The 24972-nt window shown below is 40.2% G+C and overlaps 1 protein-coding gene across 2 annotated transcripts in view; it reads right to left on the minus strand.

Moving 5' to 3' along the window:
- Positions 1-24972, minus strand: part of PLCB1 (phospholipase C beta 1) — a 448697-nt gene that overhangs the window by 138278 nt on the left and 285447 nt on the right. For both annotated transcript variants that reach the window (XM_068940306.1, XM_068940307.1), the window contains exons 8-9: positions 20346-20446; positions 18785-18951 (exon numbers count right to left, since the gene is read on the minus strand). In XM_068940306.1, the coding sequence (XP_068796407.1) occupies positions 18785-18951; positions 20346-20446 (268 nt within the window). The remainder of the gene's footprint in view (positions 1-18784; positions 18952-20345; positions 20447-24972) is intronic.

Here is a 24972-nt window from a genome sequence, read left to right on the forward strand (position 1 = left end):
CTGTTAAGGAGAAATGATTTCTTAATTGAAGGATAATATATTTAAAATGGACTTTGACGTATTCTATTTTGTTTCCCAGGCTGTGATCAGCTTGATTAATTGAAACATAAAATGTTAGTGCAGCAGGTTGATCTTTTTTTTGCATCACTGGCTCCACTCCCTCTGACTGCTCTAAAATGTTTACAAGGGAGAAAAAAAGACTACAAATGAAGTGGCAAGCTTTGACCATTTCAGAATATGTCCTCATCAACTACAACTACATAATCACATACCTTTCAAGATCTATTACATTTGGATCAAAGATGTAAATGTTCATGGGTAATGGTTTAAAGAAAGGTATGTAAAAACGTAGCTGTGACTTTGCAAGAAAGAGGGCTCCTTTGTAGTCAGCATTTGTCAGTACTGAAAGGCAACAGAAGTCACTTCTGTCATCCCAAATCCTTTTTCTCGGCAGCTGTCTTCAGGCAGGTGGCATACTTCTGGCCAATGCTCTACTGAAAATTCACAAAATCTATGGAAGTAATGAAGTGAATCCATCGATTCATTTCTTTCCTCCCTCTTCTGTGGTTCTTCTTAGATATTGCCGGCGTTCATCAGGCAAACGTTTTTCATCTGAAGTTTATCAGACCTGGAATCTCCCCGTTCCTGGAAGACGGTGCATATAAAGTTGTTTTGAAACAGGAATTCCAGGCAGTCAATTAAATGGGCTGATAGGACAGGGCATACTTTGCGAATCCACTCCTCAAAGTGATGAGACTCCTCTATTTGCAGACTTAATGTGTGAGTTAATGTGCCACAAAGCTCTTAATAATCCTCTTGGACCAGGTCTAGAGAAATCCAGCTCCTTTTTCTAGTCGGGGGCTATGACAGTCCTTGCGCTGGGCCAGGGCACTGTGGAGCATCCTGTGCAAGCCTAGACATTGATAATATCCTCATGCTCATGCAGTTTCCAGAGCTGTCAAAACAACAATCTCTCTCCAGTTGCTCAGTGAGACATAAATAACTCTACAAGTTCCTGCTTTACAAACCTCACTAGTTTGCCAGCATGACGGGCACAATGTTTTGGATGTGGAATTGCTTGTGGATCCTTGGGAGCTTGATAGCTCATCAACTGCAGGGTGTAAACCAATCCCTGGGCTCTCAACTTCTAAAACGCCATGCTGAACATAAGGTAAGAGATGTGAAGTTTCAGAGTAGGGCTGAGGCTTTCCTCTAAAAGAAGCTTCTTTATCCAGTCCATGCCCTCTGCAGGGGCCCAGGATAAGGTTGAAACCCCAGAAGTGTAGTAGTCTGGAGGAAACGTAATAGCATAGCTCATCCTGCAAACTTCTCAACCTTCTGGGGGCCTTCTGGGGACCTTCGTTTGGACAAGGTCTTGTGACAGAGTAGGACAGAAAACAAGAGAGGCACAACAGACAGCAGACAAGACCACTGATCTGCTCACTTTCCTTGGTATTTTAATTTTGGAACCTTAATGTTGTTTGTCTCTTCAGATTTGTAATTTTTTCTGTAGGATAGTTAAAAACGTATATTTGCTTGTAAGAAGTCAACGAGTTTGGCTGCATGGATCTTAAAAATTCTCTTCCATATATTTGCACATTTAATAGCACCTTCCAGTTGTTTAAGCCCCTGCTGTTGCTCTCTCAGTTATACTGCAACTGGAAGGCATGATTATGCCAACAGGTTTTATTACGGTAAAAAAGAAAACAAATAAAAGAGGAAAAGAGACAATTAACTGGCACCTCATATCTCCCAGCCAGCAGCACGGAATGACACTAGCATTCAATTTGACAGAGAAATCAGGCCTATTTCAATGCAATCTGTAACATGAGTCACATTCACTGTAATCCCATACAACTGAGCAGTCCTCTGAACTCATAGATTAAAATTCCCCATGTATCTCAGATATTTCATAATCCTATAAGATATCTGTACAATATATCCGATTGGGAAATCTATTTCAAAAACTAGCACGGCAATTTGTAGTTGATAAGGTATTAACAGTTTTCATGGATGACGCAGACTAGGAGGCATAAAGCCCCAGTAAAGTCAATGCTGCTCTGTATCACAAAAAACACTGGGGACAGACAGAGAAGACTCTCAGGCCTCATGTCAGGATCTGCAGTAACTGAAGTACTGTGTCTGAATGCACTTAGTGACACATTGGAAAAAGTTTCAAAATTCAAATTTTTCTTTTCTAGAAAAACTAATCCAGTAGAAAGACGAGATAAAAGTAAACTGAGGCCAGATTAGAGGAGCAGAGGAGTTCCTCTGAATCTGAAAACTAAACTGCCTGAAGATAAGTCCACAACCTGCCACACTGATCAGCAGTAGGTCTAGTTTCATATAGTCTCTAATAATCTCAAAAAGGAGAATCAACAACACAGTGTTTAAAGAACAGACAGTACGCTTGGAGCCGTTATCAAAACAAGATGATAATATGTAATGAAACGGGTAAATGGGAAGGAAATCAATGACAGTGAACATGAAAAATGGTAGCTAACAATTCAGGCAGAGACGAATCCAAAATACAGAGCTGAACGGTATACAGAAGACTATTTACGTAAGTGTAATGAATAATAACATTAGCATAATACGTGTCAAAATAAGAAAGAGATCAAACATGTAAAGTGCAAGTGGAAATAACAGAATGGTCAACAAGTGTTTTAAGTGTAAAAGATAAGGATGAAGAAGAACGGTTAAGGTGACTGGGGTAGAACAAGGTAATGAAATCAGAATAAACAACGGAAAACTTGGGGTGAAAGAATATTTGAAAAAGCTTTGCGATACTGCAACCAATTGCACTACGAACCAGTCTCACAAGAAATTCATCAAGTGTCTCATTGCTTAAACCATTTAAAACTAAACCAGGTATACTCCAGAAGACCATGCTGTTGTGTTTGAATCTCAGTTCAGATTTTCATTAAAAAAAAAAAAAAAAAGAATCAAATTGTATTCTGTTCTGTTTGCTCAGCTACTCTCTCTAGAAAGACAGCAACCCTGCTACCAACAATACTAAAGCAAAACAAACTCTCTTTGGCAGCAGATTCTGAAAAAAGAAACAAACAAACAAAGAAAACCCAGTAAGAAAGGAATAGAGCAAGGTTCACTGCTGTATCCCTGAAGCTATAACAGAGGATGGCAAAATCTGAATATAAATAGAGAACGGTATCTTCTATATACTATCTAAACTAAATGCATACTGAATGACAAGCAGTCAGGGAGAGCAAACACTGGAAATGTGTTGTGCTTAGGTCGCGCACATAAAATCCATGCGGAAACACCACATGGCCAAGGACAGTAAGACCTAGGATATTTTGCAGAGCAACAATCTTCAAACAAGTAAAGCAGAATGAAATGCGTTTGAATCAGAAATGTTTTATCATTCTAATGAAACTATTACTTCCATTCTACAGCTGTACAGACGCATAAAGAAAACTAACACTGGATATCTTAAGAAGAAGTTTGTAAAAGAAAAAAACACTTTCCTGAGCGGAGTTCAGAAGAGGTACTGCAGCTCAGGACACCTGGTTGACTTTTAGGGATGGAAACATTTTACTATAAGCTTTTAAAAAAGCCACATCAAGTAACAAAACTCATAACTCTATAATTAAAGAGCCTTTTCAATCAGAACCGAAACTCTGGAAGCATTCCAAGGACACTGCCATCTCAAATGTGAAAGGAAGATGGAGTTTCACCTGCAAAGAACAGCAACAGTTTCCAAATCTCATCGGCGTCTTTTATTATGAGCCATCCATTTTAATGAGATCTTAAAGTGGCTGCACAACGTTGAGCAAGCTGTTTATTTTATCAGAAGTCACAGGTTGTTCAGGCCCTTTTCAAACACCCAGGAAGAAAGGGTTGCGACCCACAGGGGCTACAGCCTATGGAACACATGTATTTTTCTTTAGAAATGATAGAAAACAGCAAGATATGCACATAAGCAGGGGAGATTTCAAATACTCAGCACTTTCTCTTCCTCAGAATGTAAATGTTGGAGGAACATTCATTTTGATATTGATCATCAGATCTCAACAGCAGCTTTAGAAAAACCTCTGCTGTTACAAAGCATGGCCACAGTTCACATGTTCTGGTAAGCAGAGGTCATACACGGTCATGTGTTAAGAAGCACAATTATTGCAACTCTGTTACACTGTAAAACAGTGCTTTATTAATAGCGGATAGTATATATAAGGCATATATTTATGAAAGCTAAGAAACACACAACTGTCCAACATCTTGCATCAAATAAATCTGCATTACAGTTCTCTATCACACACTTTTAATCAGATCCCTATATGTAACATGAAGTAGTCCCATACTGGTTATTATCTTCTATTTTGAGTCTACCATCAACTTTTTTATTTTTCACTTACTATATTGGTGCACTAAGCACAGACACAGACTCCAATCACTGATGGTATCTCATCCTCATTATCTTCATTCTGAATGCTACATCTGGCTATTTCCCATGCTGCACATACTTCCATATCTGGATATCCTGCTTATTAGCTATGGATATAACTTCTCGTGAGTCAAACTCTCAAATTCCTCTGTACTTAATTAACAAAGCTGTAGTAATGTTTTAGGCTTTGCCTGACACTACATGCAGCTTAGCTCCACTGTTTTCAACTCAGTCACAGTTCTTTCTTTAAACCAAAAGTTTCTGAAACACCAACACACACACACACACACACACACACACACACACACACACAATTTCTGAAGATATATTAGTAATTTTTAAGGAATGAGGAAAAATTCCATTCTAGTGTAGATGAGCAAGCACTCTCAAAATTTTAAGTTAGTCTCAAGTATGATGATCAACATCATCTTCAAGCTGGACGCTTGTGAAATGCTGCACTAAAGTTAGCTATAAAATCACATAGAACTGCAGCACATTCCTTGGCAAGCGTTTACTTTTCTGCTTTTTACTTTTTTTGTTCCCTCTCCAAATGGAATTTTGCTTAAAAGTGTTGGCCTGACTTGTGAAGTCTTTACACTAGCAAGCCTCAGCTACTGTCTTCCAGGTTCTCTTCCAGGAGAGGGACCTTGGCCACGAAAAATCACAATGAATCTACATTTTGATGATTGTAGCTCATGTTACAAGGTAATGCAGAGAAATACACTGATGTAACAGGTGTTTGTGCAGAATCAGCTAAACACAGGGCAGACTCTCTCCTCGAGGCCCACTTTCCCACCATAACTCGTTTGCATGCAAACTTGCCTGCTGCTGTGGACTGTGGTTGAGGTCTGGCATGTGATCCAGGAGGAGATGCTGAAGGCCCTAGCACCTGAGCAGGTCTCACTCATTACATGAAGACAGATTAAGCAAAGGCACAACATAGTGAGCTACACCCCAGTCTCCCAGCAGACCCCTTGAGCTTGGCTATTCCTGAATGCTGTAAGCTCAAACTACAACCATCTACAATGATTGCTGCGGACAGAAAGTCTGTGGGTCAGAGTTGTACATACATAAGCCTGCTCTCTAGCTGCTCTTAACCCTTCAGCACAGCTATGGTAAGAGATCATTTCTGAGAGGATAGCTAAGCAATCCCTTACAAGATATGACAAGGTAGACAGATTAAGTTCAATTAAAGCTACAGATACACTACAGAAATACCTTCATACTTGTTCCTAACTAGCAGAGGAATGAGCACATTAGGACACAACAGATTTCTAAGGCAGGCAGACAAATAGATAATTGGAAAGATTTTAAATCAGACAGATAAAAATACCATTAATCCCAGCAATACAAGATTTATTTCAGACAGGATCTTGAATGAGTGCCACTACTGGAATACATCACTGTCTTCCCAAACCTCTGAAAAATATGTTCTGTAGAACGCCTACTAGTAATCCTGGAAGATGTAATAATGTTATATGCTGGCTTACTTCCAACTGTTAAATTGTATTAGAAGACATCTAAAAATACCAATTCGTTTTTCTCTAAAGTGATACTTCTCTACACAAGCTATTGCTGCACTTGCCAGAAAGTCTATTCTGAACTATAACAGGAAGAAAGTAGAGTGTGACCCTTCCATAGGTGTAAAAAGAAAAAAAAAAAAAAAACACACCACCTGGGAACAGCCTTCATCTAGATTAATATATTTATTTCCAAAAACTCCTCCAGCTGAAGAAGAGATCCCTATTCAAAAGAAGCAGAAAAGAATAAAGGCATGGTTTTGCAAAGACAGTTCAAACAAAGAAAAAGGATAATCTCGGCAGGACTTCCTTGTCTCATCCTCAAGGTTGGTCCTGCAGCTACAGGCACTGCATTATACAATCCCTTTCACAAACAAATCACGCTCCATCTTAATAATAATTGCCTTTTTTGCCCTCTTTACTACCTCTGGTAGGCTGTGCCAGAATCACAATGTCAGGAAACTTCTCTTAATTTCCAGCCTAAATCTATCCAAGGCAAATTTATAACCCTGTGCTCTTATGCCAATATTGTCTTTTAGCTCACTACTTCTTTCTCGTTCCCCAGCGTTCGGCCCTGATGTATTTACAGGCAACAGTCATATTTCCAGCTAAGGCATACTGTTGCAATAGGTGATTATGTCTCACATTATAAGGGCAATTTCCTCATATGGTAGTTGTATTATGGTAGCACACATACTTCAACTAATTTAACAGCCCTGTTATGACAGATGTCATACATACAGAAAGACTCAGAGATTGTTAGCTCCTCAAGGCAGAGACTGACTATCTATTTAGAGACGTGAACAAAAGGATGAGGCAAAAAAGGAAGAGGCACATGAAAGGGAACTGACAAATTTCATTTCATTCAGCTCATGTGCAGTAGGGCAAAAAAAAACGTGCTCGTGGCCTGCAGTTCTAGATTTCATCCACTGGCTCACAAGAGTCTTTAGTCCTTTTGTCCTTATGGGCCCTTTGTAGCTGCAAAGCGCTACATTTGTAGTAGTTATAATGAAGAGGCAACGTTTATTCAAAGTTTATCTATGTTTGTCTCCTTCAGTGCGTGAGCTGGCCCTTTCCACGCTGCTTTATGTTTTCAGAAGTAAACTTTATCTGATATTCACTTTCAAATAATAAATCCTGCTGCTAAAATTGAATACTTCCCTGTCTTCCACAAAAGAGGCAGTACAACAGCAATGGCAGAAATAAAATGTTTTACTTTTCAAGTAAGTTTTCTGTTTATGGGCTCTGATAGTCTGAGGCTAAGTCAAACACAATACAGGCAGGCAGCAGCAGCAGAATGCTTTGCCATAACCCTTGAAAAGCTGTATTGATGTAAAACTCTCTTGATCTATCCCTGAGCAAAAGCTCCAGCAGAAGGGAACGGTGCAGCCACATGCATACCCCAAAATCTCCACCCACGTTTGCTCTGCAGCTCTGTCACCCCAAGTCCTTCTCCTGGGTTCTTTCATCCATTTGCAGAGTTAGGACATTGGATAGTGTCGGTAGAATTTCAAGCTGGGGGCCACCAGGTTTCCAGGACGTAGAAGAGGTTTCCAGGATATAGGAGTTAACTACTATGGTCAGCTTACATATTAGTACAGGTTTGGTTCATCCAGTGCATACCCTGGAAGAAGACTGAGATGAACAGGGGCGGAAAAGCTGCGGAAGACTTTGCTGACAGACTTGAAGCATAAAGGTCAATTTGGTCAGGATTTAGAACGGAGCAAAGCAAGTTGTTTGACTTCAAGGAACTGGGCATCTCTTTGACATGCAACTCCAATTAGGTTTGAGCTCTGGCCACATGTGCATGGAAAAAAAACTCGTGCGAAGGCTAGAAAATCACTGAAAATGCACTCTGCCTCTTCTTCTGCTTGAAAATGCTCTTCATGATACCAGACAGAATAAGAGCCAGCCCTCTCTCACCAAATACTAGAAACACACCATCAAAAATCTGTGTTCTTCTCAGGCAAAAAGACTGAGAAGAGAAGAGGGAGGAGGAATCCGAGTAGCCAAGTATATCAGGATAGAATTTCTTATTGGCTATTACCTTATCAAAATATTATAGCAGGAGGACCTCCTACTTGCTCTGGGCAAAGAAGATTTCATATCTGCTTTTTTTTTTTTTTTTTTACTATTTCAAGGGCACTGCTGTTTCTATGATAAGTGTCTAGTGCTTCCCCAATCAAAATCAGTATCTTTTCTCTTCAGATTCAACCTTATAACGAACAATCTGACTGCTGATTTTACATTATCAGTATTAGTTCTTGCCCTGGAGTTCTCAAGATATAAATTCCACAATATATCTTTGTTCGAGGATTATCATGGATAGGAAAACCAGAATCTCACATCTAGAAGAAACTATCGATTCCAGACCTGATCTGTCTATTTTACACTCATTATAGTTTCACTGATATTAGTGGTGCTATTCCTGGTACCAGATACCAGAATCAGTCCCAGAATTTCTGGAAAGCTCATGTTTCTTTCAAAGCATGTATTATACACAGAAGATTAGGAAACTTTCCCTCCCTGGAACCCTTAACATATTGTGGATGAATGCTATTATAAATGCTAGGGCATAGCAAAATCTAACTCTATGGGTAAGCACATAGGGCTCAGATCCAAGCCAAGTCCTAATCTTCTAAAATGCCACCGAAGAATAAAGTTAAAAACAATTTTGCTTTGTTACAAAGCCACAAAAAGATATCCTGCCACCACTACGTCTTTTTTCAGTGTTGTAAAATCCATTATTACTAGTCCGCATCACTGTTTCATTTTATGTTCTTTACCAAGTCGTTAAGTTAGAAAGATGAGACACTTCACCTGGAATGCAGATGCAAAAAGGGAGTTACAGGACATAATCGAGGCTTTTACATTCTGAAAGATTTTAAGAGTGTAATTTTTTTACTTGGGATACAATCTTCTGAACAACTGGAACATTTCAAGTGAATTTTATAACTTAACAAAGAACTCAAAAAACAAGCAACTAAAAAGAAAAGAAAATGCATTACAGAAGCATATTTTGCTAATTTATTTTGACAACATGAGTTTCCATGAACTTATTTACGATGCTATCTTATTCACACTAACACTTGCTGCATATATATTTCTAAAAACAAAAAGGGCTTTCTGGCAAGCTACCTAACTTAGCACTTACTGCTCAGATCATGAGGTAGGCTAGGACTTTTGTGTCTTATAAATTAGACACTTATGCATTCTAAAGAGTAAGAAACTCTGATTTAACTGAGATGTGTTGTTCTGTCTTCATTCCAGAATGAGAACTAAAGCTGAGAGGTCTTCTGTTGTAACACTAGAATACTGAAAAAACATTGAGTTTTGAGCCTAAAGTTAATGGGCTTTCCCATAAATATTCTTTATTTCTAATGTAAAAGTTAGGAGGTTGAAGTATTTCAACACTTGGTAACACTTTCTACAAATGTTTCAGTGACAGAAAGCCCCACTATTTGACTGAATGGTTCATATATCAGAGCTTCTGCTTTAAACAGACTATGTTATGAGGCATGTCTTAAAAGCGTAGACACATTCGCACAGTACTTTTTTGTGACAACAAAACCTGTTACCTAGGAAATGACCCTCTTCTGCCATCAAAAGACTGTAATGTGCAATTATTCTTAAGCAGTTACTAAAAGGTGAATTTAATGCGATGGGACCAAAATGATTTAAATGTGTTGATGTTTAATAGAGGAAAAGCACATTTTTATTTGGATGAAAACTGCTTAGTGTTGTGAATGCTGCCATGGGAAAAAAAACATTTTGGACATGTAGTAAATACATGTCCATAAAATTAATTATATTTTAATCTATTGTTAATTGCTTATTTTATTTTATTACTTAAAAAAGCCCAGCACAACAACCGCCAATAAACCTGCACCAGCAAAACAGAATTAATACTGAAATTCAAAGGGAGTCATGAAACAAGCTCCCTTAGAATCTTTCTGAAGACGTGTCTATCTAAAACTGACATACTGTATTTATGCAGCTGAGAAACTCTAGAGAAAGAAACACTTCTTAAGAAGAAAGTTCTTTTCTTCTACGGAGACCCAATGATTTTGTCCTTGTGGGTCTTCTGATTAACTTTTCAGTTAATGCCACATAACACAGTCCTGAATGCCTTAAAATAGCTAGAGATATTATTTAAACCTATGCATGTTTAGGAGAGAGAAAAAATATCTTTATTCCACTGCTTATCTCAAAGATGTCTTCCAGTAAGTATAAGCTGGTGTACAGATCCATTGGCCAGAAAAATCTGCGAGCTCTATCCTTAAAGCTCATGTGACGGTCAAAAAAAAAAAAAAAACCCCACAAAACTCAAACCTCTCAATAAAAAAATAAACACTCTCAAAATACTAACTAATAATAACTTATCTCTTTTCTTGCTCCCACCAACTAGGACATTAGGAAGCATATCCTTTATCACTAGAGAGGGACTCCAGCTTTTTCATGTCTCCTCTCCCTAGCAAGCATTGGTTTCCTGTTCTTCATTCCTAGCCTTGTACATGCATATAGCTTTTGTTCTTACGTGCTTCAAGTCTTTAAGAGACAGAGGATGCCAAGGCTCCCTTACTCAGTGGTTTTCAAAACACTTACTGGTTTCAGAAGCACAGGTTTAAATTGAGACAACGGGATTTAAGCTCTCAAAGCCCTTGGGTCTTTTTGAACCTAGAAACTTTTCGAAACGTACTGTAAAGCCAAGAAGAACTAGCACATTTCTGCCAGAATTCCTCCGGAACGTATGTGATTGATAAATTTCACAAAATTTGAGAAACAAAGGCTGTCCTTCCCATCTTTGTATATTCTAAGCAGAGACACCAGAAATTTGTATTGATGTCCCGTCTCTGATCCATAATATAACAAGACCTTGAACAACTTACTTTTATACAAGCCTTCCTAACCTTCAAAGCAAGTAAGGAAATTTCCAATCAACCATTTGGCAACTGATTTATTAGTATTCATCCCATAACCAGTGTGTTAAGTTGAAAGGGAGTACAGTCAAGCAATTATGACATCCACACAATGTAAATGCTTTATAGCTTGAAAAAAACCAAATCTGGAGACATTGCTTAACCAGGCTTAACAGCCACACAGCATGTTTTTGCTGACAGTGAGAGACTGCTCAGCAGTACCAGGAACTTCCTTCTGCCTCCACCTGATAAGGAAGCATGCTATACATAGCACATTAATCTCCTTCACTGTGTGACACAAAGCATTAATCACAACAGTTTGCTTCAACCACAGTAAAGCACCGCTCCACATGCTTAACCTATGTAGGTGTCAAGACCATGTATCTGCTGATGCTACAAAAGCTCAGTCACATCCTACCGATAAAGCAAATACATTAGCAATGTACAGAAACATGGGGCAGCCTTTTTACTCAAAACTGTACAATCTACGGCCCTTATCTAGCAAACACATAGGCACATGATTTTTACCACGTGCTTGAATAGCTGTGTTGTAAAAGTTAAAAATATTATGTACAGCTCTTGCTTACTATGTTCAAAATACAATAATTTATCCACAACAGGTGCAAAAAAAGAGCTGTTAGGGTGATCAGAGGAACGGAAAATCATCTTATGAGCCTAAGTCAAGACAGTGTGACTCTAGTGCTATGGAAACTGAGAGAGAATGTGACCATTCTTTATAAATTCATGTAACTAACTATGAGAGAAGAAGAATTGAGTTAAAATATAATATTGACGTACAGAGTGCATATACAGATCACAAAGAAAGTTAGATGGGAAATTAGAATAAGACACGAATCACCAGATGAGGGAAAGTCTAGAATGGTTTTCCAAACAGGGAGGCGGGAGCAGCGAGTTTAAATTGCTGTAAGAAGGAACTCGGCTCACACACGGGAATGCGAGTACAACAGGGAAAGGTGGCTCTAGAGTTAGAAGTGAATAGGGTTCTTCAGGAGTTTGACGCTGATAGTTTTGCCATGAGGAGGATGTAAGGACAGTAATTTGCTGTGTGTTCATACCATATTTATATTGTTTTTCATTAGGATAATACTTCAGGGTGAGACAGAATTTTTACTATCACTTAGCTTCTGGTTAGGCTTTCCTCCTTCCTCTGGAAGCACAAGAAACTGGCAGTAGCTGAGGACTAGCTGCTGAGCAGAGTTATCTTGGATAATAATCAGTACCCAAGAGGGCTCAGAGATGCCTGCCTGGCACACTTGGTTCACATTTTCAGGGTTTTAGCAATAACCCCACTGAAGACCAGAATGGGGGTTCTTTCCCAGGAAGGACTGGGACTCCTGCATTCCTCTGAAGGGTTGTTCCTTTGTAAAATTATTAGAAGGTTACCTTCTAACAAAGTCTCTGCTGTAGAAGAAGCTAAGAGCTGGGTAGAGTCCTTTCTATTCCCTGCTTCCTTCCTATGGCATCATCTTGTGTGTCTGAGGTTATCGGTCCCTTTCTAATACATCTTCTTCAGTTTGCTACAGTGTTGGGTGTTTTATGGCTAGTGGACGTCTCTGTATCCAGGAGTACGAGGAAGAAGATCCAATGACCCAGGAGTTTCAATTTCATACTCTCTAGTTCTGAAGAATCCCTAGAGACACTCACTACATATTATGTCACACCACAGAAAGTGAGAAATCTTGTTTTAAGTAAAATAAGGCAAATGAATTTGCATGCAAGTACTACGGTAAAAATTCTCACTGAAGACAATACAAGGAAAAAAGGTGATGTCCGTATAACTCCATATAAAGAGTATCAATAGATTAACTTCCGAATAGTTTCTATTTCCTAATACTTCTATTTTAAGATTTTAGATTTACGTTTTCAAGGAAGAAATCCTAATTCTATTCAAAAGGACTTTTCATGTATCAAACTGTATTTGCTAAGAAGTACGTACATCACTCTCTCTCTGAAGTGACACTGCTATCTCTGTTCATGGTTTTGCACAGAATAGTCTTGACATTTCACTTTGACAAAGTTGGGAAATAGATAATTATGGGAATTGCGCTTCACTCAAGAATTAACAGGATGTTCCAGCAAATGGAGCTTAAGTGGTTTTTATATAACTATCCCTTCATCCAACACCATCCATAAACTTAAGCGTATGCTTAAGTGATTTATTATACCGAGGCCAGGATGTTTTGCACGTTGCAAACATGAGATTTTATTCCCTCAACATAAATGCTTTCAGTAAATGCTTTTAATTCCTGAGAATTGCAAGGATTTAGTTTAAGTTTATATCTTTACATATGTGCTACTGCACACAAAATAACAGACAATATTTTGTCTTTGTGAGAAATGATTGGAAGTATAGGCCTTGTGGCTTTATAGAATACCCGAAAAATAAGGGCATTTTTCAATGACTTTGTGTCAGGCTTTTGTAAAAGTAATTTTCTGTGGCAATTTAAAAAAGGGCTACAGGGGCCTTAAAGATGCAATAGAAGAGCTTGGCTTGTTTCATGAAGCTGCTGAACATTAATCCCTGTTTTTCAGTGGGATGTCTGAACACGGGATCGATCGCCAAAATAATTAAACACAGAAATGCTGCAGAAACGAACATGAAAGTAGACAGCTCTTCACCATTTACATATATGTTTGTATTTAACTTCTGTTGCAATACACTGAGTTGCTACTAATGAGTTAACCTGAAACAAGACAATGAGCAGATCCTGTCAAACAGAATGCTTGCTGGTACCAAACAATATGCACATGAGCTGCAGATGTTCAAAGTCTAGAATAAGCTGAAGAAAAAGGATTTACTTTGCATGAAGGCTGGCAGTTTATATCATCTAACGCTTGCAAACCGTTGTGGTGGTGGTCTCTACCACCACAATGCATTTTAAATCACTCAGTATTCAAAAGAATACTTTGTTTAAATCACAGCTTTTAAAAGGACTTTCCGTTTCTTTATGGTATTTTCTTTTATTCTGTATCTGCATCTGTGACTCACTTTAAAGGGGTGACTTTGCATTGCCAGGGAAGAACAAATACATATAGTATGTTGTCAGTTCTTCTGGCTTGCTTCTCCAACCCACACTCTGCAAAACTTCCTCCTTTCTCTCGCTTCTCTCCTTCTCTCTCGCTCCTTCTCTTGCTTCTGCTCCAAAAGCCCAAGTGTTTAATTGCATCGTGCTGGTACAATAGCAATGAACTCCTTAGGCCACCTGTATCTCACTTTCCCATGCCGCTGCTCATCACTTTTCTCTCGTATTTTTACCTTCTCCTGCTGTGCCTTGTTGCACTACTCATGTCTTCCCTATGCTTCTCTATTTCTTGTTATACCCCATTAATTCTAAGGAGCTTTTTATCTGGGACCTCTTCCAACTCGCTTCGAAATTCAGGAGCATGAAGGAGCATGTGGAGAACGACCCTAAGCCCACCTCACTCCATAGGGCTGTTGAGCCTTGTCTTCTGAGAGCGCTATTCTGGATGAAGGCTTCTGCTATCTTGTTCTGCTACCTATTTTACCTGGCAGTCTGGGTACCTTAAAGTTTCTATCTATCTGCTCTTAACATTTCAACTGACAGTACCTGGGCCATTCTAAAAACCTCTTGCTTCCCTCCTTACCTCTCAAATGATTTTGGCCTCAGTAATTAAGAGGCTTTGATCAATACCACGACAAGGAACATACCAGAGTATCTGAGCAGCAGAGCTTGGAAGTTAAGGCCAGCACGTTCATGGGTGTATAGCAGCGGACCACATGTAAGTGTAGTTTGAACATCCGCAAGTCTACTGAAAATAGCATCTCTGTGCAATGGTCCAAGTGAGCATAACTTTTAGTGGCAGGGAAAGTATCACTGATGTGTCAGTTCTTCACTCTACCTTCTCTGCATTTCAACCTGTGAACGGTCCTTTGTGACGGCAGAAAGCCAGAGTGACAGTTTGATTTAAAACACCACATTAAAAGGTTAAATCATTATTTTGAATGCACACTGTTATATTTTGGTGACATTTTACAGACATGCAGCATTTGTTTGCAATTATTCTATGAGTGTAGGATTGAACACACACCTACACTTCATTTAAAATACAGTGAACTGGCATTCCCAAATCAAAGCAGATGTACAGAAAATACTGTGTTCCCGTGTTCCTCCTGATTCGCCAGTTCCTATAGTATTAATACAGTATGCTGAGGATCTGCATTGGGGTATGATTAGCATAGTTTTTATATGGATGCTGCCTCAACTGCCAAAAGATTTGGGGGACAAAGAGCACAGTCTTTACATGGAGGTATCCTGAACATAACTCTTTTCTCCAGTACAGAAACGTACATATGTGTTTGTTGCGTAGACCAAAGAAGAGAACACAACCTCTTAACTCCTCTCACTGCAGAATACAGCAATTTTACTTCCATCTCTTTAGTAGGTCTACATTTTCAAGGTTTTGGGAATCCAAAAAAAAAAAATTAATAGCTGATTAAAAAATGCAAAGACTTTGGAAAGCTGTGCTAGTTCTTGCTTCTGTATAGTACGTGACTCGGGACTTTGGGGAAAGCTCCATAGTGCCTCTGACCATAGATGAATTTACTAGAGACGGAACTCAACTAGCAGTTGCAACTTCTTGGCTCTGTAGCTATATGGTCAACTTTCCCATTTTTCATACGGAAGTGATGAATGTAAGTAGAGCGACCGTCAGAATGTATTCACACTCTGTCTTGTACTAGCTGTGATTCTAAACATGGCAACTAAATTCAGACGCTCTTTATTTTGTATAAAACAACTTATTACTCAAAGTTGATTAGAAATGTTTTTAAGCTACATTCCTATTAGTAACTCTGAAAGGCAATATAGGCTATAGGCATATGACAGAATGTGACAGCTACCATTCCTTACTATCTAAATACCTGTGCTGGCCTGTCACAGTTTTAAGATAAAACACATTAACTTCAATCTTAGTAAGGCCAGCTTAAACTAACTACATTTCTACCGGGACAGGCTAAGAGAATGTGCCAGTTACCACAGCTCAGCTTACAGGGCACTCATCAAGAGGTGGTGTCCACAGCACAGAGGAGGCCTGCAGGTTGTATCAGCTTAGTGCAAGTTTGACGGAAATCAATGCACAAGTTTGAACAGAAAAATACTAAAGGAATTAACTCTCTCTAACCTGGCCTTACATTTCTAAACTCAGGCTTTTCTGTGAGACCTGGTTCTGTAAGAACAATATAAAACATGCCCGGAAAGAAAGGCTCCTACGGAAGAGTAAGTGCATGCAGCAAATGTGGGCACCAATGTAAATTAGGATAAGCTGGAAATGTTCCACAAGTCCCACTCTGAGGGTGCCAGCAAATGCCACCACAACGCTCTTCCTTCTGAGGCTGGTTTTATGCTTCCTCCTTATTGCTAGTCAGAATGCAACTTGACTTTGATTCTGTTTGCACACTAGCACACTTTCTCCTAATAAATCTTTTATTTGGTTTATACAAAGTGCCAATATTTGGCTAATGAGAATGATCGTTTATGTACCAGACTGTCCTGCGGCTGCTGCGAAATAAGGTAAGCACACAGCTTAATATTTGCACAGATGAGAGAGGAGGCTACAACATCTTTTCATCTACTTATGCTAGTACTCTCACTGATGTTGAAAGAGAAACTTGCATAAGCAGGACAAACAAGTGGCATTTAGCCCTCAGTTAAACGCTCTGGAAACACTAAGCTTATTTGGACTGGAAAAATAAGATGAGTTATGAGAAAAATTAGAAGCGTTTTGCTTTGAGATGACGTTGATCACTGTATCTAAAGAGCCACAGATTACCTACAGGGGGACATCTAGGTCAGAAGGCTTCCGAGCAGGTAGGGACACCAGAATCAGTGCCTTCAGGTAAGCTCCAGTGACTTTTGGAAAAGATGGCTTTTTGTTTCTTAAGGACTGCTATGGGCTGGGCTGGGCTTGGCAAATCACAGCAGAAGGTTTTTGTTTTCTGCCCTCCTTCGGAACACTGCAGGGGAGGTGCTCATGTGGGACTGGCCAAGAGAAGCTAGGTAAGAAGGAGGAGACGCTCTGGGTCTTGCCATTAGTCTCCATGTAGAGCTGGGCTGGTGTTGCAGCATCATACTGAGCAAATCTGTTCTTATTTGACTAACTCTGTAGGCCCTCATCTTCTCCTTGCTGTGCTCTGCCCCGTTTCCCTCTTATCTCACGAGCAAACATCACGAGAGATTTCAATAAGCAGTCACAAAGAGCCACCTTCTTTCCTGGGAGCAGCAACCTGCCGGGGTCCACCCTGCTCCTTTTAGCTCCTGCACATTTTCTGCTGACTCTTCACTGTACAGGAGTATCCTGGTTGCACAGCGGGAGGCAGGCATTTGCAGGGTTCACGGAGAGAACATTACATGAGAGCTTGATTCCAGCCCATCAACCCAGGGAATGGACAGCTGAAATCTAGATTGCTGACTCTGACACACTGTTGAGACCTTCTTCCAACTCAGGTTTTGAGAGGCGATATATACAGCAGTGTGCAAAAGACTCCACAGCATTTACAGACTTTAGCTGATGACTTACTTACCTGTCCCACCTCCACTCCCTATATTGCTAGCATTACATACTATATGTTTTTTCTGTGTGCAGCTATATGTGCATCCATTTTTGTGTATGGGGCAGCCCTCTAAATATGCAGTGGATGAACAAAAACAAACAAAAAAAAGAAGAATAGCTTCTCCTAGCTGCCTAAATCCTTACTGCAGAAACATATGAACTGGGCAGTATGGAGAGCCCAGTCTAAGAGTGAAAGAATCACAATCTGCCAACAGCAAGACAGATAGGTAGATCAGACAAAACATCTGAAAAAAGCTTGTGCTCGGACCAGAAAGAAGGGAGATATTTTAACCAACTCTTGAACTGCATCAGCAGCAGTCTACATGACAAACACAAAAGCCTCCATTTAATTAATCTAGGCCAGAAGCTGCAGGCAATATTTTATCAAACTTTTTTTTATATCAGTAGAGTGTGATTTCTGTTCATAATGGGCCACTGACAGGATCCTGCCTTGAGAGTTCTGTTTAACTGAGGATTCCAGGGCTTTGCCTCTTTAATGCTGTTTTCACTCTGATTCTTCAAAGGACTGAGGATGCGGAGCTCAGGTTGCTCAGGAATTGTCAGCGGATGCTTAGCAACTCATGAGACTGGGTCCAAAATCTCTGAACCAAAACAAATTTTTCATATCAGAGCTGCTTCTCAAGACATTCCCATGCCCCTAAAATTTCTAAGGTATAAGGTATAAGCACATTAAAAGCTCAGGTAGTCATTATGATATGTGGACTGCCATAAAACAGAAGGCAAACACAAATTCAGTGCTATTTTAAGACTTACGGTGGTAGTAAAAATCTATGTGCAGAGATCTGAGCAGGCGTTCTCTCACTGTTTTTGGCAAAATGCCCCGTTAAGCCTTGAAAACACTTAAGATTTTCAAAAGGGAATTTTCTGTGATAATGGCACAAAATTCTCTCAGCAAGTCGCACATCTACTTCGTGTAGCACTTTATCAGAGAGCAGAGGGCTCGACTTATTACTGTTATTAAATGATAGATTATTTTTTCTTAGTTTCAAAGCCACTGATCGTTTCTTTCAGTTTTACATTTCAGATGACAGTAAACAGTAAGTGTCATAGGAAGCTTTTTGCTGAAATTTGCCTACCAGAGCAACTGTTCTAAACTATCAGTTATACATATTGCAAACTAAATAGTGAAACCAGCCCATGCTTCCTACATTGATTCCAACAAAACACACTTAATCACATGATGTCTCATAGGCTTATATGATCCAGAAGCAGATGGCTGGAAATGGATTTTGATTCTGAACGAGTCTGCTTCAGCATATACCATCAGGTAATTGATTTATTGTTTCAAACCAGAAACTAAGTATAGTGAGAATATAGAAACTACTGACCTTTCTTTGCTAGATTACTGTTGGGTTCATATTTCTCAATCAGTTGTTGAACTTGTTCCTGTTTTAACGGTGGATAAAGGATTTCATTTAATCGTGGATCACGTTGCTTAAAATTTATAAATTCCATCATCTGATCAACAGTAAGGTATGGTTTGCTCTTGGCACCACTAGAGAAAAATTAAAGCAACAGCAAAATGATTACGACATGTTTCCTTGAAATCTCGTTCAATGTTCTGTATTTTCCCAGGGAAAGTGAAACAAGGTTTAAGCCATCACATAACAAAAATCATGTCCTGCTGTGTTTCCAAGCTAATTTACCTTGTCAGCATGTAATGACAAACATTCTGCATCAAATATCTAGGAGTGAGATTTTTAAAAGTGTTCAGCATTATTGGCATCAATGGGAAAAGTCAGACCAACGCTAAAAGCTTTTCATTACCAAATTCCTGTAACAAAGCTATTTTTATTAAAAAGTAAAAGAGAAGAAGATATGGAATTCAATACTGATCTTGCCACAAATGTTCCACTGGCATTCCAGGCCTAACTACTAGGTTTTACTACCGAGCAAGAGCAGCCCTGACTTTATTATTCCAGTATTTGCTTGTCTTATAGAGCTGGAAAAAAAATGTTAGGCACTTTGCAAAGCAAGCAAAAAGATGCCTATTTTCAGATTTAGTAAAGAGAGTACAGAGTTTGGGTATGATTTGTACCCAGATGGAGATCTGTGAAGCCTTCTGAACAGGGAACGTGCTTAGGATTTTCTACAGCACTCGTCGCCGGCCTAGTTCCACTCTAAGAGAAAGCAAGAGAAAGTCTACCCTGAGGTTCAATGGGAGCAAATTAAGTCAGGACTGAGTTCTTCTGAAATCTTATCCTTCCAGAAAATAAGGAAAAAGGAGTAAGTGAGCACATTCATGTTGCAAACACGCATTCACTTGGTGGTCTTGGGATGTATTTTCAGAATTACTTTGCTTTCATATTTGCTTCATCTTCTGACTCCATTGATTAGGCTCTGCTGAAACTGGGAAGCACAGTGAGTTGCTGTAAGGAGTAGAAGCATCATGAAATAATGCAACAGAAGTTTTATAGCTTGCAACTGAATGTATGAACTGACTAAGCTGTAGCTGGCTGCTAATTTAATTTCACGGTGTAAATTCATGATGCGCAAATCCTAAATGTTACTACCTTTTTTGCAACTCCTAATTAAGCTTTGGGGAGTGATTATACATATTCTCATGCCTAATGCATGTTCTTACTGCTTATCTTTCTTCCTCCCTTACTTTCATGGAAGCCTAAACTATCATAATCCGTACGGAAAAACAAGGCCTGGCAGTTCTGTTCCTCTAGGAACAAATTACTGTAATACTCTGGTCGTTAGAAGCGGAGGCAAAAGCTTGGGAGAAAAGGAACTCTTGATTCGAGGTTAAATAACAGTCCCGTTTGACACTGAAATCTGTTCTTGGCAATCACTGCATGGTGCTGCAGGCTAAATAACCTACTTTGCCATCCCTGGCACAGAAAATCCGTGGAGGGAAACAAATAAATGAGTGTCTTTTCTTACAACTCGGAAAAGATGTGGTCAATTTCGGGCCGAGGGCAGAGGTTGTTTAAGAACACTCGGTACACGTCCGGCGTGAAGTCATCTTGAGGGATCGAATCGTTCTGCGAAAGGGGAAAAAAAAAGTGAAAGAAAGAAACAGCACTTTTATACTCTGTCTGTAAACAGATCACTCACTACTGCGCTTCTTTTGATTTCCTTCCTGCAGCTCACAGAATAAGAAGTTCTCCCAAATAACATAGCAGCTCAAAGAGCACATCTTTAAAAAAATGTAAACGCTTTCATCATCTTCCGTAGGCAAAGCTATCTGTTTCTGTGAGCACCTATGAGGAAGAAAGAAAGGACATGCCCCCATTTAAATACATAGGTTAGCTAAGCATAAATATGTACGCAATTCTGATGATGCTTCTAACCTTACTCCCATCGGGACGGAAGGGGTACAGGCAAGGCACAGGCCCAGTAACTTGGCAAGCAGCGCTGAGCCAGCAGGCTTCAGGAAATAAAACGACAGTGTTAAGAGGAAGAGCTGATCACTTGTCTTTCTAAAGCTTTCAAAGAACCGGGAATGAAGTGGGTCACTGAGTCATAATTAATAACCTTGCTCTGTGACAGTAGCAGAAATTTTTCCTGTTCCTTCCTGAAGACACAAATTGAAGATATTGCCATTTCGGAAAAGTCTCATGGAACGTAGCTTTCATGTTGTTCTACGTGTTCAGATACATGTTGTTCTAAACATGCAGTGCAACTGATGAGGAGGCAGTTGGACTCCTTTTATAAAAACCGATAAGGATGTTTTCCCATAGGAGAGATACCAACTTTTCCACTTTTTTTTTTTTTTTTTTTTTGCATTTTCTAAAATTTAGAACAGTTTACATGTAATCCCACTTCCAGATGGTACTTTTATCATCCCCACTATACCTGATGATTTTTTCCCCAAAAACTGAAATCCAGTTTCTGACTGGAGGGGGTATTAGAATGGATATGACAAACAGTCCTTCGCATGGAGCTCAAGAGCTCTTCTCCCAGTTGGACACGATGTCCTCAAGCTCCAGAGCTCTCTTAGCAGGCAGCATGGATGGCTGCTTTCACGGGGCTGGGAAAAACGAGGGCCCTAAGGAATGCGCAAGCTGAGCAGACTTTCTCAGTGCAGAACAGAAATGATGTGCCCCCTGGCTTCTGCCTTTGCCTGAGTGCACAGAGAAAGGCAAATGGCTTATATGTGGTGCAGAGGAAACCTTATAAAAAAAGCAGGAAAATGATAACACAAAAATGTGGAATGCACACACTGAAGACCTGATACTGAATTTCCTCCAGGTGAGCTAATTTTAGCAAAAGTCATGAAATTTAGTCTCTGGAAGCAGAATAGAATCACGTTATGCTTCTCCATGGCTCCAAAATAATGCCTAATTCTGATGAACTGGAGGAGGAAAATTGGAGGAAAATTTGGACACAAAGCTGTTTCCCTTTAAACACTGTTGAACCTACTTGTGTTGGAAGAAAGCCGCTGATAGAGGAAATCATTGCTTTTATTTATTCCGCCTGTTTAATACAGTTGCCAAGGGAACCGGAAGCGTCTATTCAAGCCTTTGTCAGAAGGAAGGAAACTTTTCAATATTTTTCCTGCTTTAGCTAACAAAATGCAATGGGCCTCACTTTATCTCCCCTTTCATCTGTGAAACCCATGGAAGCCCAAGAGCGTTTTCTATCGTGACTGTCATTCACCGTTCCTGTCCCCTTGTGCACACTGAAACCTGACCCAGCTCCTGCTCAAGCCGCCCTGGCTGGTTTCCTCCCTACCACGAGGCTGTCCATTCCCAGGGCTCGCAGAGCTCAGGGCAAGGGAAGGCTGCCAGCCCTCAGGCCACTCTGCCTTCCTTCCTTTTTTTTGGCAGACTTAATGTGCACGGGTGCTATATGTGGTTATACCTAGCAAGGCCCTTCAGCTCCTCTTCTCCGACCCAGAAGAGCTCAAATTGCCCCACTGCTTACGAGGAGCTCCCCACCACAGAAGGGCAGAGCATGCTCACTCCCCCGCCCCAGTGTGCCTCTCCGGGAGCGGACAGTGGGTTTTACTTCAACAGATACTTCTCAGAGACAGGTGGTATTGGCCTCCCTTTTGAAGGCCTGAAGCGGCAAGAAGGGGACTGGAAGCGGGGCTCTGTTTACACGTGACACCTTCTTCACCTGCATAAATTCTGTTTCTTTCCATCCTTTCTGCACAGGTTATACACTCACAGGCATCGCCGCAGCACTCAAGCACCCTTGAGGCATGAACTGAACAGCAGTTAACGTTCATCTAACCCCAAGATGCCTCCTAGTGCCCTGTGGGGATGCGTAGCATGAAGAATCTCAGGTGAACCTCAGTCTTAGGGCTCCTCCCAAGAACCGGCTGCAACCTATTCATCTTCCTAACAGTACTCCTGGGGACGAGGGCCGCGCTCAGTCACAGGAGACAAAACCCTGAGCAGGTTGCTATGCTGCTAAGAGTTTTGTTTCATGACGAAGAAATGATCCAGACGCAGTCTGCTGCAAGGATAAGTCTGGGTAAGATCACAGCCTAAATGGCACTGCTGGTGATGCCCGATGCATACGTACACTACACAAAATGTCTTGATAGCTTCTCCTGCTTTGTTTTATTTTGTTCTTTCCCCTAAGTCCCCAAACGAAAAATGGGTACAAAATGTTTACTGATGACTGTCTCAGCAGGCATGGGTGACATATGTTGCTCTAATTACTTTTTCTTTTCCCCCAACTGAAGACAGTTACTAATGTGTCAAATTTTCTCTTTAAATGTAGCTACACCTGTTTAAACACATTATTTATGAATTATGCTAAATACTATGAGCCACAACACATTACAACACAAACAGTTCTTGAGAACTAATTTTACACAGCTGAGTTAAAAAATAATTAAAAAAAAAAAAGCCTTTTGATTTGCTTGGGCACCTGCGACACTGATTTGCTTCTGTGGGCACAATCTATAAGCAGTGGCTTTACCAATGCAGCATTCTTAAAGAGGAGCAGGCAAAACAGGCGTTAGCAGTGATATCCTCAGCATCGATAAAGCACTGAACCAGACTCAGCAAGAGGAGTTTCTCTAAAGCTTAGCGCCCTGTCTTCACAAACCGGAGAACCACCCAGCGAATCCCAGGCACATCACAACACCAGAGATTGTCCCCCGCATTATGCGGTAAGACCTGTGATTTTCCTCATTTGTAACTTTTTAGCTCTTAGAAACAATCATTTAGGATCAGTTAAAACAGTTTTTTTTTCCTTTTGTCTGCAGTCACAAGGTGTTGATACACATCTGGTTGCACATTTATCTGGGACTGCTTAAGCAATTTCTGCCTCTGTTATGAACCGCTCACTACAGTGGACAGATAAACAGGACAGGGAGCAAACCATGAGCTGCCAAAGCTTACGGTTGCCTCTTTCAACCTAACAAGTTGTATGCAGCAACCATTCAGGAACAGATACACGTTTCTTAGCTGCTGTTGCCTTGAGCCTGACAAAATCTGGCACAGGAGCAGGGTGGACAGCCAGAGATACCAAAGGAGCCTCACTTTCCACATTTATCCCCACTGCAAATGCCTTTCACCTCCCTTGCACAGCAGCTAGCTGCTACTGGGTGGCTGCAGGAGGAGCTGGTTCAAAAACACACCCAGGAAAAATGACCCTGAATAGTTTACCATGGGCTCAGCTTGCTGACCCAGGTAACTCATGTACTGCACAATTGCTAAATCCAACGCAAGTGTGAGCAAAGGAATTTATGACCTGAAGCTGGAGGATGGAAATATCTCCTTTCAGTGACAGCCACCAGTGACGTAGAACTACACGTGAAACCACACTGAGTAAACTTTGATAAACTTGGCTGTGCTACTTTAGGTTCAGGGTAGTTCCAGTGATTCTTGTGTCTTCCTAATGGCCTTGATTCATAAAGCCTATGCATTTTCTTGTTAGAGCAGGCACCTCAATTTTCACTGTTCAGTGTATCTACAATCACTACTCAGCAGGCCGCTGTTCCTCAGTCAGTTTTTCTCCCAAGGGCATTTTAGACGTTGATTCTGTAATTACCACAGAATTACAATCTCCTGCTGACCTAATATATTTTTTTCTTTAAAGGGAATTTGAAGGCACTCAACACTGTACAAAACGTGGGTCTTTTCTGATAACCTAAGATCCAGGCTTTAGTACACTTTTATTTGTCATTCGATTCGGTTTAAAAATATGCTTCAGTTTCCAAACACTTAAAATGCCTATCTACGAAAAGGATAAGCAATACAAGTCTTTGGGTAGACATATGGAATCTTTTTACAATTACTTATTTCCTACCAGTAATATAAATCAGTGAGCTACAAAACATGAAGATATAAACGGGAGACAAAAGCCTTGCTGTATATATTTGCCACCCCAGGCACAACTTCAGACAACTACTATATTTGGATTGCAAAATCCTGCTTGCCAAAAGGGATTAAAATATTCTGCCCCTTTCAACATCCTGGTCTGAGCCATCCACATGTCAGTGGAAACACCCCCACACCGTATGCACTAATCTCTTTTTTTGAGATCAATGAACAAATTGCAAACTTTCCGTAACATACAAAAGCATCTCTAATTTCTGGCTTTGGTG

Source organism: Struthio camelus, chromosome 3 (assembly GCF_040807025.1).
Source record: "Struthio camelus isolate bStrCam1 chromosome 3, bStrCam1.hap1, whole genome shotgun sequence".
Lineage (NCBI taxonomy): Eukaryota > Metazoa > Chordata > Aves > Struthioniformes > Struthionidae > Struthio > Struthio camelus.